The sequence below is a fragment of the Protopterus annectens genome, chromosome 8.part0 (assembly GCF_019279795.1).
Source record: "Protopterus annectens isolate FY-2018-M chromosome 8.part0, PAN1.0, whole genome shotgun sequence".
NCBI classification, from domain to species: domain Eukaryota; kingdom Metazoa; phylum Chordata; order Ceratodontiformes; family Protopteridae; genus Protopterus; species Protopterus annectens.
The window spans coordinates 1420009221-1420023909 of NC_056741.1; the positions used below are offsets into that span (position 1 = coordinate 1420009221).

General features: G+C 38.2%; 1 protein-coding gene across 1 annotated transcript in view; it reads left to right on the forward strand.

The window, feature by feature from the left end:
• The first annotated feature begins 563 nt into the window (after positions 1–563).
• Positions 564–14689, forward strand: part of LOC122809481 (zona pellucida-like domain-containing protein 1) — a 105425-nt gene continuing 91299 nt past the window's right edge. The window contains exons 1-2 of the mRNA XM_044081027.1: positions 564–952; positions 8564–8688. Coding sequence (XP_043936962.1) covers positions 8586–8688 — 103 coding nt within the window. The 5' untranslated portion in view covers positions 564–952; positions 8564–8585. The remainder of the gene's footprint in view (positions 953–8563; positions 8689–14689) is intronic.

A 14689-nucleotide genomic window follows, 5' to 3' on the forward strand; every position in this document is an offset into this window, starting at 1 on the left:
GCTTTTCTCTTATAATTACAAAATGTGTGTGAATTAAAGATTGTATTCGGGATTTCCTTTTTTTTCAGATTACACTGAAAAAATTACAGTCTGCGCTGCACTAGGCAATTTAAAACCAACATCTGGTGACATCAGCCTACCCACCACAACTTTCAACCTGTTTAGGACAAATCTCACAATTAGGGACACATCGATAAATAATCGTGGACATTCAGGAATATGTTTAAAATATGAGCGCTATAAACCTGAAACATTCATAGAATAAGATAATGTGAAATACTATATATTTAGCGAAGTAAAGGGAGTCTCTCACTCTAATTACTGTTATTATTCATTAAGTGCAATTCACCACCTTTTCTCCGAAAGTCACTTATTTTAGGGATTAAGAGGGAGAGAAATAAACTGACAGAATTAGGGACGACCCCGGAAAGCAAAGACAGTTGAAAGGTCTGCTACCCACCAAATGTTCTTTGAATGAAAACGAAAGTCCCGCCTTAATAAAATAAATACATTAAATTACCTAGTAGGGTCTGTGCTTTTTGGGGAGAGGGTGTTACTTCTGATGTGCTCCGTGACTGAATTAATTAAATGATTCACTGTACCTACTGTTTGGTAGGGTATAAATAATGTTGCAATATTCCTGTATTTAATCCTTACAATATATTAGCACAGAAAAATAAAGTCATCGGCTCAGGAGCAGTTAGCTTTTAAAATTAGATTCGGCTGGTTGCTTTTAGGACCACTTACATCTTAGGCAGTTCCTTCTGTGAGAGAGGAAGGACTCTGAATGCTTTTGAAATCTAAACCACTGCCCTCCAGTTAGGTATCAGATACTATTCATTTTATTTACTTATTTATTTATTTGACGTCAGTCAGTTATTATAAATATCTCTAACAAAAACGGGAGTCCAAGCACATACCTATAACGACACGGAGGTGGCAAAATCATAAGGTAAACGCAGTGAATTTGACAGTTCAGATGTTAAACAGCATTTAGTGACTTAATTTTTTTTGTAAGTAGAAACTCCAAGCAAGTGTTTAGTACAGTATTTATGGTAATGTACATCTGTTTTTATGATTAGATTAATTCGTATAAACCAGTAAATATTGCTAAAATACTTTGCCAAGGCTTTAACAACGCAAAAATAATGTCTACACACCTATTATTTTGGTTTGGAAAAAAAGCTGTTTGATGCTAGGAGAAGGCAAGTTTAACAGCTACACAGATCTATTGTTGAGTGGCAACATTTTCTTATTTTTTTGTTAAAGGGAAGGGCTAGGATTACACACCTTCAGTTGCAGGCTACAGCGATATAAAGATTTTACTGTGATTTTTTTTAATTTTCTTTCTTAGTATAATAGACAGAAAAAAGAAAAATGCCTCATTACTTGTTTTTCACTAATTCTGCACGTAGTGGAATCACTAGCTGTTTTGGAATGTATTAACTTCTAGTAATCTACTGGACACTCTTAAACTTGTAATTGGTACTAAAACCTGTATCAGTGAAATTTATTTAGGATTTAAATCATAATTCTTGAACAACATCCCAACACATATACAATGCAGATACAAACACACACACATGCACAGCTGTCCCTCAGCAGTAACATTTCTGCCTCATAACCTCAGGTGCTAAGGTTCAGTCTTGACTTCTGCTCAATATCAGTGGTGCATTTTTGGGTTTTCTCTGAAAATTCAAGTTTTCTTCCACTTCCCAGAAACAGGCTGGCTGACTGGGTACTCTACCTTGTCCATGCTGTTGTGGCACAAGCTGACATTGAAATGTCCTTGTAGTTGACCATTTCTCATGGCTGGATAATGAACAAAGAATGTAAACAAATACAGACAGACACACACACACACACACACACACACACATATATATATATATATATATATATATATATATATATATATATATATATATATTCCCTGGGAAAAAAATCCCTGGGTCCAATATTACATCGTTCGAACACTTGTGCATTCGATGATGTGATATAGACGCTATCTGAAGATGCCTTCTAACTCATTGTCATGTATATAAAATGTATTTTAATAGGAGATATAATTAAAAGTCTCAATGTTGACACAGATCCTACATAACATTGCAGATGGACAGCATAATTTAGTGTATTGTGAAGCATGATTCAGGTATGTACACCCCACTCAGAATTTTATTAAGTTGATTTCATGTTTTTGTTATGTTCATATTGTTAAGACTTATTTTACTCTTCCATGCACCTTTGTTTTACATATAATTTAATTTCTGGTTCTACTGCTGGTTTTAAAGTTTGAAATGATTTTGTAAAAGAGTGAATACTATTGGTATGTTTTTTGATGTTTTAGTCCCGCTATCTGTTTAGCTTTATACTGTAACCTCAACCACAGAATGTTGTGATAGGTACCAGGCAATGGTTTTCAAACACCAGTAAGAGTGGCTTTATATTTACACCGTGATTTCAGTACTAGAGTGTCACATAGGTTAATATTTAAAACAAGATGTTCTACCTGCAAAATATAGTTGTCAAGATGAATTTCCTGTAAATGAAATGCTTCCGTTGCTGCAGTTAGCATGGCCATACAGTAGCCTAGGCACTAATTTAGGTTGTATAGTATTGGGTGTGCAGTCTTTCATGGTATAATGCTAATAGTTATTTGCCTCAAGGATCATTTCAGGTGGTCTTCCTTAAATAGCACACTGTTTGCATTAAAACTGTATAATTTGATATTTTATTTATTAAGGAAGTTTATGGCTATTTCTAAAGGGCTTGTTACTTTCTCTTACTTTGGAAAGCACATCAGAGAACATTAAGGTAGGCTCCAAGTATTTTATTAAATTTCAAACCATCTATAACTTTCTATGAAGAGACAAGGTCCCTCAGACTGCCTAGCAAGGGGAACTCAACTCTGCATTTACTGGATATTGGGGAAAATGGAATGTTTCTTATTTAAGAGAGTGTATTTATGTAGTCAGTAACATTCAGCGCTCTATACTACCAAGAACATTTTGCAGTGCATGGTTAAAATGCTGATGGCCAACTGATCTGAAAGTTTTTCAGCAAATTTGAAAGTTGCACAAAATGGCAGTAAGAATATTTCAGTATTGTAATTCTTAAAAATGGTTTATAAGGATAGCACTAGGATGTGATTAATCTGTTCCAGTCACTTTTCAGTGAACCCTGATTGGACCAGCTCACATAAATGAATGGACATCTGAGAAAAAAGAGGGAGTGCACCCCCATTACCATTATAGGTTCATAGGTTCATAGGTTCATATGTTCATACTAGGCTATCTGTCCTAGGGCATTTATAAGCCTAGCCAGAATGTGTTTGGCTTTCGCCACCCATTTTATATTTATTTTGCTATGCCCTTTTTCGAGGTTAGTATACTGTGCCTCTGTCTAACAGTGACACAGAAGTGATACCCAGGGTAAACCTATGATCTCCCATCCACTCATCAAGATTCCTCTTGAAGAGAGTCAATGAGGGACTCTGTCTAACCTGGACTGGGATTTTATTCCAGAGTGAAGGGAGCCTCTGGGTTATGAATCTGTCCCTCCAGCATGTCCTATTTATTTCAGTGCTGAGGTTCAAGTCTCTTGAGCGCGTAGCTCAATGGGATTTGGATTTTTTGAGGTGCAGCATGTCCATTAATTCCGGGTTGGACATGGCTTTATACGTCAGGCACAGATCACCTATGAACAGGTGGTATGCCACTGAGTAGAGCTGGAGTTTCTTTAACTGGGCAGCATATGGCATCTGTTTGAGCCCTTTGATCCTCTTGGTGAGGTACTTTTGGGGTCTTTCCAGTTGCTGCAGGTGTCTGGTAAGGTACATCCCAAAAGGGGCATTGTACTCAATTATGGGCCTGATGAGGGATGAGTAAAGAGGCACGATGACCTCCCCTGATCTAGATGTGAATCCTTTCATGATTAGGTGGGCTATATAAAATGTTTTTCTAACCACTTTGGCCACGTGGTTGTCAAATGAGAGATTGCTATCAACTTGGGTCCCCAGGTCCCTAATTACTTCTTCTGTACTTAATGGATTATCACCTATGTGGTAATTTGTGGGCACTTTGTTTTTACCAAAGGGGATGACTATACACTTTTTGGCATTTAGCTTGAGACCATGGCTCTGGCACCAGCTGTCTGTTTCTATGAGGCCCTTTTGGAGAATGCTTGTGTCGGCTGGAGAGTCAATTATGCCGCCCAGTTTGCAGTCATCTGTGAACTTGGTCAGCCACAGTCCTTCCGTGTTGGCCTGTACATCCGAGAAATATATACCGAACAAGAGAGGTCCCAGGACTGAGTCTTGTGGGACACCACTTGTAACTGGTTTGGAGTCTGACATGGCTCCAGCAATTCTAACCATGTGGGTTCTGTCCTTGAGCCAGTTTGCAATCCATCTAGTGACATAGGGGTTTATATTTAAGCTGGTGAGCTTATCTATAATGCCCGAGTGGGGTATTGTATCGAAGGCTTTTGCGAGGTCCAGGTAGACTGTGTGGACCACCTTCCCCTCGTCAATGGCCTTGGTGACTGTTTCAAAGAAATCAACCAGGTTTAAGAGGCAGGATCTGCCCTTAACAAAGCCGAACTGGGTAGGATCCAGTGTCTGTAGGTCCCCAATATCTTTATTTATGAGGTCCATGATGATCCTTTCCATAGCTTTGCAGACCAAGCTAGTCAGGCTTATGGGGTGATAGTTTCCAGGATCCATTGAGGCACCACCTTTATGGAGAGGGACCACTGTTGCTGTACGCCACTCTTTGGGCACATATCCTGTAGTAAGGCTGAGATTGAACAGTAGTTTTATGTTTGGGTTTAGCTCTTCTTGGAGTTCATGTAAGATGCAGCCGGGACACCGTCTGGTCCCATTGATGCTGTGTTTTTTGCTTTGGAGAGGGCGGCTCTTACCTGAGCATCTGAGATGTCAGGGGGGCAGCACTCTGCTGGGATAGATATTTACCCTTTTGGTGGGGAGAGGGGGGAGTTTGTGCTGAACCTGTCAGCTAGGATGTTGGCAATGTCTGTGGGTTCAGTGTATTTTTGTCATTTTGGACTAATTCTGAGCATATCTGGGAATTACCACCCAGGTTCCTAACATAACTAAAGAAAGCCTTGTGATTATCCTTAGTGTCCTGTGCAATTTTTCTCTCGAAGCTAGCCTTAGACAGTTTTATGAGTGCCCGTAGTTTTTTGCTAATACTGATCAGTGATGCCTTCCCTTTTTGGGATTTTGCTCTATCATTTAGTAGCTTCCTCCTTCTATTGTATAGTTTGTTTATGGCTGGGGTCCACCAGACAGGACGTCTGCCTTTGGAGGATTGGGTCTTGGTTTTATTTGGGATCGCATGATCCATGCATTCCTGAAGGTGTTCATAGAATGCGTTTATAAAGGATTCAGCGGTCTGGGCCATATTTTCCACAGGCCCGGGGGCTTTGAAGGATTCCACCTCGGTTTTGAGGAGTGTGAAATTTGCTTTAGAAGTTTTTCACTGTGGTTTTCTGGGCAGGGGTGGGGTCGGGATGTGAATATCCAGTGAGATTAGTTTATGGTCTGATCTTACCAGTGAGGGATACACTTCTGGTCTGGAGCATAGAGTCCCCATGTTGGTGATGATCAGTTCCAGTATGTTTTCCCCTCTTGTGGGAGTGGTAACAAGTTGTTCCATAGCATTTGAGTTTATAAATTCTAGGAACCTTTGGGCTAGGGTGTTGGAGCTAGATTAATGCTCCCAGTCTATGTTTGGGTAGTTGAAGCTGCCCAATATAATGGTGTTTGGAGAGACCTTCATATTTTCCAGTGTTCTCAGGAAGGCTGAGTGGGGTTCCTGGGTTTGGGAGGGTGGTCTGTAGCAGGCTATAAACTGGAAGGCAGTTTTACCCACTGTTAGTTGCACATGGATAGTCTCTGATGCTTCGTGCTTTGCCACCAACCTGGAGGTGTGGGTATCTTTGATGAACATCGATACTCCCCCTCCTTTTGTGGTTCGGTCCAAGTTTTGGGGCCGAAACGCATGGTATGAGGTAAAACCTGGTAGTGCTGGGGTGCTCTCGGGAGCCCTGAACCAGGTTTCTGTTACTGCACAGATATTGATGTTCTCCATGCTAAGGAGAGTTTCGAGTGCATGCATCTTGAGGTTTAGACTTCTGGCGTTGAGTAGCATTACTCTTAGTTTCTTATCCCTTGTGATACCTATGGAGGTGGGTTTATCTTTTGAGCCTTGCCTAAAAAGGCACTATGGGGGTAGCAAGAGCCTTTGCCAATATCCAAAAGCCCAGGGGTGACAGGTGCAAGCCGTCCCTAGCGAAGCATCGTGGCTTGTCGAGCATATCATCCCAAGCTGACAGGCATTGGATCCCCTTTGAATGACACCAGTACTTAAGCCAATTGTTGAAATTGATCATCTTGTCTTCATATTGTGGCATCATTCTTGGTGAGGGTAAGATGTTACTCAAGGTCAGGGTCATACCGACCTGGGCTACATGCTTAGAGAGCTCCTTTATGTCTCTTTTCATGTAGTCCAGGGTGGTACGTCTCAGGTCATTCACACCAGCATGGACAATGACTGAGTCATATTTGTACTTGCCTTGGTGTGACCTGAGTGCTTGTATTATGTGGCGGATCCTAGCGCCCGACAGGCTGCTCACCATGACCCTCTCCTTGTTCAGCCTGGTGAGCGGGACGTCAGTGTGCCTGACGATAGAGTCACCTATTACAAGTGTATCAGGTGTGTTGTTTAGTCTTAAGGGCTGTGACTGTTTGGCACACTGGCTTTGTGAGATATGTGTTGCATGTGTTTTGTTTTGGGGTAGTGGTGGCTTGGGTGTCTGCTTTGGAGGTCTCTGCTGCTTAGGCAGATCTTTATTTAGAGCCTCCGAGTATGTTTTTGTGTGATTATGTGTTTGGTTTGCTGTCGTGGTAGGTCTATGTGAGACTGGAATTGTAGTGAGTGTGGTTTCCTTCTCCTCCTGACTGGTTATGCCAGTACTGAGTTGAGAGAGCTTAGCCTCCAGTTTGGCTATATGGTTGCATCTCTCACATGTGTTGGAATTTGTTGGTAGGAGGAGAGGGTTGTCTGTGTACATGAGGCAGTTGTAACATTGCCTCAAGATTCCCAGATTCACCAGCTGGACCGGAGGGAGATTGACAACTGACCTTTGGACATGCTAGAATAATATTGGGAATTCCTTAATAATTGAAAACAAGGGCCAGTGGGGAGTGAGGGTGTAGTGCTTTTAATTTTTAGTGCTGACTTATATAATTGCTTTAGTGAGCAAGTGCCAGGTAACTTAAGTGCAATGTGTTACAGGTAACTTAAATGCAGAAACGACAAACAGTAACTTTCTTTCAAGTGAAACAAGGAAATAAGTACAGTAAGCAATGCAGATATCACTAGTGATCCACAGAAGCGCTGAGAAGCCGCGTATTAGGTGGAATTAGCGTTCCAGGGAAATAACAAGCAAACAAATAACAAGCATATAAAAAAAGCTAGATTCAGCAGGCCTGGATCTAGTCTATGCTACAGCAAACAAGGTGTACCAATTTCAGTAAGATACAGTTCAAATATTCAGGCACTATAAACCTTTAACCAGAAATTCCCAGCTCAGAAGGGCAGAGTCCAGCCTCTTCTCCCACAAGAGTGCTGACCATGAACCTTCTTAATGTAAAATAACTGGACTGAAGCCCAAGTGCTTAAACCAGAACTAATATACTTTAAGAATAACAGACACTGGGCTCTCAATCAGCAGTTTCCCAACTTAGAAGGATGATTAGAAACAACAGTGCCAAAGTGATTTTAGATGCCCTCTCTTTTTCCTCCACTCCATAGATTCATAACGACCTCATGAGCTTCATATACGTCAGCATAAATCTTAACTCCCCTTTAGAACAGTAACATGGTTTATTACAGTTTCCTGGTTACTGTTATGTATAGATAATACATCTGGAAAAAACATAAAAAATGTTATTTTACATTACAACATAGCTTTAGATTACACCAGAAAGCCCATGTGATCCAAACGCATGCCGTTCAGGCAACAAGAAAGACCAAATTAAGTGTTGCAACTGTGATATAAAATTAACTTAGAATTCCAGTGTCTTATGGGCTTCTGTGCTACCAAAGCTTAAAACTAGCAATGAGTTGTATTTATACTGATGCATCATGAAAAAGCATTCCTTAAGCACAACACACATTTCTGTTTTATTTGAATGCAAAATAGTTCATGTTTCAACACTGGTCTAAGTAATGTTCTGAGATATTAATATTAGCTTTAATTAAGGTTTGTGGATGATACTCTATATGTCCATAATCTAGTCATTTTCATTAAAGCAACTGTTTTTTGTTTGATGAATCATTGTCAGTGTGCATTATAGAGAAAGATGTTCACTTTTCTTTATGTGGAAGAAATTGTTAATTTGTATTGTCATTAAAGGCACTATACAGTTAGAATGATGTTATTTTGAATGTAAAAGTAATGAATACTATTATCTGATTTTGCACTTAGACATGCAACAGCTTATATAGTTCATGCTTTTGAATGTTTCTGATTACAGTAATATCAAGACTGCTGGGAAAATGGCTGCACTTTATGTATTGCTGCTTATACTGCCTGCTATTCAACTTTCGGCATCCCAGTCTGACGGTTATAACTGTTCCGCTGCTTATCAGAGGTATCCAGGTAAGCTAGCTATGTGGTAAAAATTGAAATGTATGCTGGACTTCCTACCAGGGCTATTCATGCTTTGTATAGTCAGTGTTTAAAAGTGGGTAGTTTTCAATAAAATAAATCAGACGTAACACAGAGAGACCTAGTCCTGACAATTACGGTTTCACCATACGACATGGAAAAGTTAGTGGTTGCCTACAAAATTTCTTTTTCAGCCTTGCTTTTCTGGCCCATGTCCTATCATGTGCTGCTATGACAGCTTAATGAAATGTGTCCTTAAATATAAACCCTCCAGTTATGACTGTTATGTCTGCAGTGGCTGTTATGTTACTACATGTAGGCCTTTTGTCTGGGATGGTCTCCCAGAATAAGGGGGCTGCTTGTCTTGTAAGTTGTCTTTACCAAATAATGAGCACAAAATATTGTGATAAGTAAGATTTCAAAACACAAATGAGCACACACACACACACACACACACACACACACACACACACACACACACACACACACACACACACACACACACACACACACACACACACACACACACACACACACACACACACACACACACATACAGATTAAGGTAAGTTGAATGGGTAGATGTTTCTCTACCAGCCTTATCACTACATAGAATGCACACTAAGGTACATTGAGTGGAAAAGTATTTCTATACAGGCCTTGAAAATGTGCTTATCTTTCCCAAACAGAGCACCAAAGCATTACCACGTATTGTCTAGGTTTGCTCTTTACAGTGTTGGAATGGAATAGACTGTTCTTGCAGACTAGAAATCTCTGGAAGAGTAATTTATAAATGAGTCTGCCTGTGCTTCATGACAACTGTATGATGCATTCAAAGAAGCACAAGAATGTTTATCATTTACATAAACAGCATGAGAACACAAAACAAGAGGGCTGCACTGTCCTTGCAACAGATATCAGAGCCCTATAATCCCTTGGAGCAATCAGATACACGCTAATGGTTACATATTCCTTTATCTCTTGTACCTAACCCAGTTTCATCTTGCTCCTATGGCACAAAAACGGAAACTATCAGATATGCATGACATTCTTCATGTTTCTTCATGAATAGGCTGTCTTGTACTGAATGTAACATCAGAGAAATGCATAGCTTACTTGGAATGCAATCAGCTCAAAGTTTACCTTAATGATTTAAATGTATGCTGTAAGAAATCTTTGCTAGAATATCACTTCAGGAAGATTCAACAAATACAGTTTGTTTGCTATCAAGTATGGTCCTTGTACTATATTACTAATATAGTTTGCAGTACAAGTAAGCAGCTTGCCTACATTTTAGCTGGTCAGCTTCTTTGCTGAAGTAATTTTTATATTGTGTGATGTAATTACTGTCTGTAACAATGAAACATAAAGTGGCAATCCATGACATAGAAATTTAGCAATGGTCCTGTCTCAAATGCTTTCTGTATACAACACTCATTTTTTTCTATGGAAATTATTTTTGAAGAGCATATAGAAGAGCCATGCTGAAAAGTAAAACATAAACCCCATCTATGAGTCAATATTGTTTGTTTGATTCTTTTGGTGGCCTTCTAAGTGGCACTCTGTGATAAGCTGCAGAACATTTTAAATGATAGTGTGTCATCCTTCCTGTTATAAATGTCAGTTCTTGTAGATCACAGCAACTGGTTCACAAATGTCTGTTTTAGAGATATCAGATCCACCAGGGCTATCTAGTAGCATTTGTAAAAAGCAGAGCTTAATCGAGTACCACCGTCTGGTTACTAACGAGTAAACTATGGTATGATATTATGAACATTATGCTATACTTGGGTCTCGAAGTATGAATCACACTCTGCATCTAGTATGCTTTTCAGAACACGTTGATAGAGAATACTTCATATTAAGTGTTATAAAATAGATTGTTATACAAAAGCCATTTTCAGGCACCATTTATAGCACCTAGTAGAAATGTAAGGTCACATAGTCCGACTGGTTTTGACTGCATGTAGTTGACACTCTAAGCATGCATGTAATGTAACAAAGGCACACACACACACACACACACACACACACACACACACACACACACACACACACACACGCACACACACACACACACACACACACACACAGTGTATCATATATCACCAGTGACTAAATTTCCTCAGTACTTTGGGAGTTGGTCAGGGGCCCATTTAATGGAAATATTGTACCGGACATTGATATATTAAAGATTCTTTCTTTTTAATCCATTTCCTTTGTGTTTTTGATTCTGTGCTGATTAAACTGTTTTATCTAGTTTGTGTTCATTTTAATACTGCACATTTAAATTACCTTTTTCTGCACTGCTTCTATTATATTTTATATATATATATATATATATATATATATATATATATATATATATATATATATATATATATATATATATATATATATATATATATATGGGTCTACTGGAAAACACCGAAAATCCACTTATTTGAAAATGAACAGTGGATTTTCAGTTTTGCAAAAGTGCACTTCCACCATTAAGGAACATGGGTGCCGAAGCACACTACAGTGGGGAAAGGGAGTTTACGTGTTTCCCTACTGTAGTGCGATCTCGGAGTTCGTATATTTAAGTAGGGGGGTGGGGGTGCAGGGGGACCTGCCCCCCTGCAAAAACAATGTTTTATAGGTTTTTTTATCAGCTCGTTGAACTGATGTTCAAAGAAGTGCACTTTTGCTTAAGTGCACTTTCATGGAGGTGTGGGTCTACTATCTAATTTCGAAGATGTGTGTATTTGAAGTTATACAGTAGACCCATATATATAGGTGCATTTACTCTGATGTCAGCAAAGTTTTTGCCGAGTACTCAAGATATAACTTTGTAAACTGCATTAAAGGGGGCTAGCAGCTTCCCCATAACTGTAGTAGCCCTTCTGATCTTATTCACTTTTTATACTTTCTATCTTTAGGTCACATGACACGACTCCATTGACATCCAGTTTCCTGTTCTTCTCAGTATAGTCCGTCCTACTATATGTCTTCCATTGTGCATTTTTTCTTTTTGCTTTTCTTCTTACTGAATATAAAGTGTCATTTTTCAGTTATTATATCCTTATGCTATTGAAAATGCTTATCTTCCCTTGTGGAGAGGCATAGTATTCTTTCCAGATCCCTAGTCTCATTGCCTGGAATGCCATGCGACTAGACAAGTACCAGCATTCAGTCAGATGACATTACTAAAAGTTATAATAAGGATTTCATTTATAGTTATGTTCTGCGCCAATAAACTAATTTTGCTAAGAGTCCGTAAGCCTCTAACTGATTCTGAGTTTATCTGACATGATTAGTTGTCCCAAATATGCAAATAAGAAAGGGCATATGAGATCCTTTGGCAAACAAACTGCAATGGGTTCAACAAGGAGAACAATACATTTGACACCATCCCCAAGTATGGTACACTGGGCAGTATGCAGACTGTCTTAAGCTGAAACTAGTTTTGACAACTTTTGCATTCTGGTTATTAGAACTGAATGGTATCTCATGATGCTTCTGCCAACCGTGGCATAGCTTGGTGGACACTAAAAAAACGAAATGCCCAACTCAAGTAAACAGTGTGCCCTGGTTGTACAGGCTGCATGTGACAATTTGAAATGATATATAGCTCATACTTTCCAAGCTAATTCTAAAAGCAATGTGTGATTTCCACCCTTTTGAAAACTGCCATCTATGAAGAGAAATTTCACTTAACATATTTGAAGCATAGCACGGTAAATTATATTTTGAATTTAAACAAAAGCATGCAGCATGCTTGTTCTACTGTCCTGGTGCATGTACAGTGCATCTGTGCCACCAGTGATCTAGGATTGATTAGTAATCCTAGAGTCTGGAGTTCAGAGTGGAAGCATCAAACAGCTAACAGACAGCTCTTCTTTTTTGGAGGGGATATATGGAATTACCATGAATTGCATTCTATTTGGTAAGGGGGGGATGAGGCCATGATGAGCTTAATTGGACTAATGCGTGCCTAACAGATGGTCTATCTATCTATCTATCTATCTATCTATCTATCTATCTATCTATCTTTCTTTCTTTCTTTCTTTCTTTCTTTAGTGGATTTATGGTATGACTGATGACTTCCCTGTACAAACAGTAATTTGGCAGACTGGGACCTGCTACAATAAATAAATAAATAAGAAAAATGAAAGAAAACTGCTTTTTTATTTATTCTAAATGGGTCATTCCAGACCACCTTTTGTCATATTCCTCTCCACAGGTAATGTCACACTTAACCAGAAATGCCAGTATCATCACACTCATCAGAACATTCCGGAACTATATGTAATACTCCTTTCACTTCGCAGACTCTGCCTATGCCTTCTTTGACACACTAAAATGTACCTATCATCATTTTTTTAACATAAAAATGCTTTGGTGTGGTGTTATATGAAACATTCTCAGGTGTGCTGTACAATCTTTCTGCAAACTCCACAACATTAGAATACTGAGGATGGTTTCCACAAAACCAATAAAAACTTGCTGTAACTATAGTCTGACCTGAGTGTGGCATTACTATGATGGTGGTAGCCATGTTGTTCATGCTTTGTACTAATGCTTTATAATATTGTCTGTTTTGCTATTTAAATACAATAGCTTTCTAATCAATATTTATTGTTCTGTTTTTCATGGTTGCAAAAGTTATGGATGAAAAGTGTGTGATAGGTACAGGCTAGAATCTGAAATTAGTGTGTCTGGATCTGAAGAAAAGCTGAATTTGAATTTAAAAGGCCTGTGTGAATCTCTACATACCCATCTCTTTCTTACCCATGGACTTTTGTTTCATTGCTATTTGTTTTATTTATTTATTGTCTTCTGTTTATTGAGAAAGTCCTACAGGGCTCAAGTCTCATTTTTTAGAGGAGGCCTGGCTAGAAAAGCTCCACATAAAATGCATATTTTCAGTGAACAACAATAAAAAATAAACATTTTAAGCATTATTTTGCAGGAAGTATTTTGACAAATAGTAAAGACATTTATAACATACTTTAGAAGTTGTATGGACAAATGGAACTTGTCATTGACCAGCCCTGGAACTAAAAGCCAAACATGCATTTTAATTTCACAAGAAGGATATATATCTCACACTCTTGTTTAGTATAAAGTTGATTTATCAGAACTATGCTGCACTTTTCAGTACTGTATATATATATATATATATATATATATATATATATATATATATATATATATATATATATATACATATATATATATATATATATATATATATTATTAAATTGAAAACAAGCTATAATAAAATAAAATAATTAAATGAGACCAAAAACAGTGCTTAATTGCATAATCATACTACAGAAGCCATTAATTAATTCTTCCTAAAAATTAACAGAAAAACATAGATTTTCTCAAAGAATAACCAAAATATTTGACAGGGACTAGAAAAGGAAAAACAGCAGACAGTAGCTTCATACCTTACATATTTATGACTTAATTGTTCCATGCATGTCTGTCATTCTATGATATGTCAATGTATATATCTATCTATATCTATATATTTATATTTATATCTATATCTGTATTTGGGTCTATATTATCTAATCAAAGATTTCTAACTTCTAATACCGTATGGCCGACACCATATGATCAAAGTTAGAAAACTTCGAAGGCGGGTAAAAAAAAAAAAAAGATCACTTAAGAAGTTAAAGCAGGGGGGAAGCCCCCCCTGCACCCCCACACCTCCTGCTCTTTAAATATACCAACTCCAAGATTGCACTACAGTGCAGTAAAGGGAAGTCTTCCCTTCATCGCATTATGGTGCGGTGTCGGAGTTGTTATATTTAAAAAGCGGGGGGTGTGGGGGGTGTTTAGGGTTTAGTGTTTTCTTTTCTTTTTTTTTTTTTTTTTTTTTTACAAATTCCAAGTTTTCTAATTCGATTGAATAATATAGACCCTCTGTATTTATATCTATAGCTATATATCTAGATTTGTATTTATAGTTCCATATATGTTTAGCTCCGTATATCTC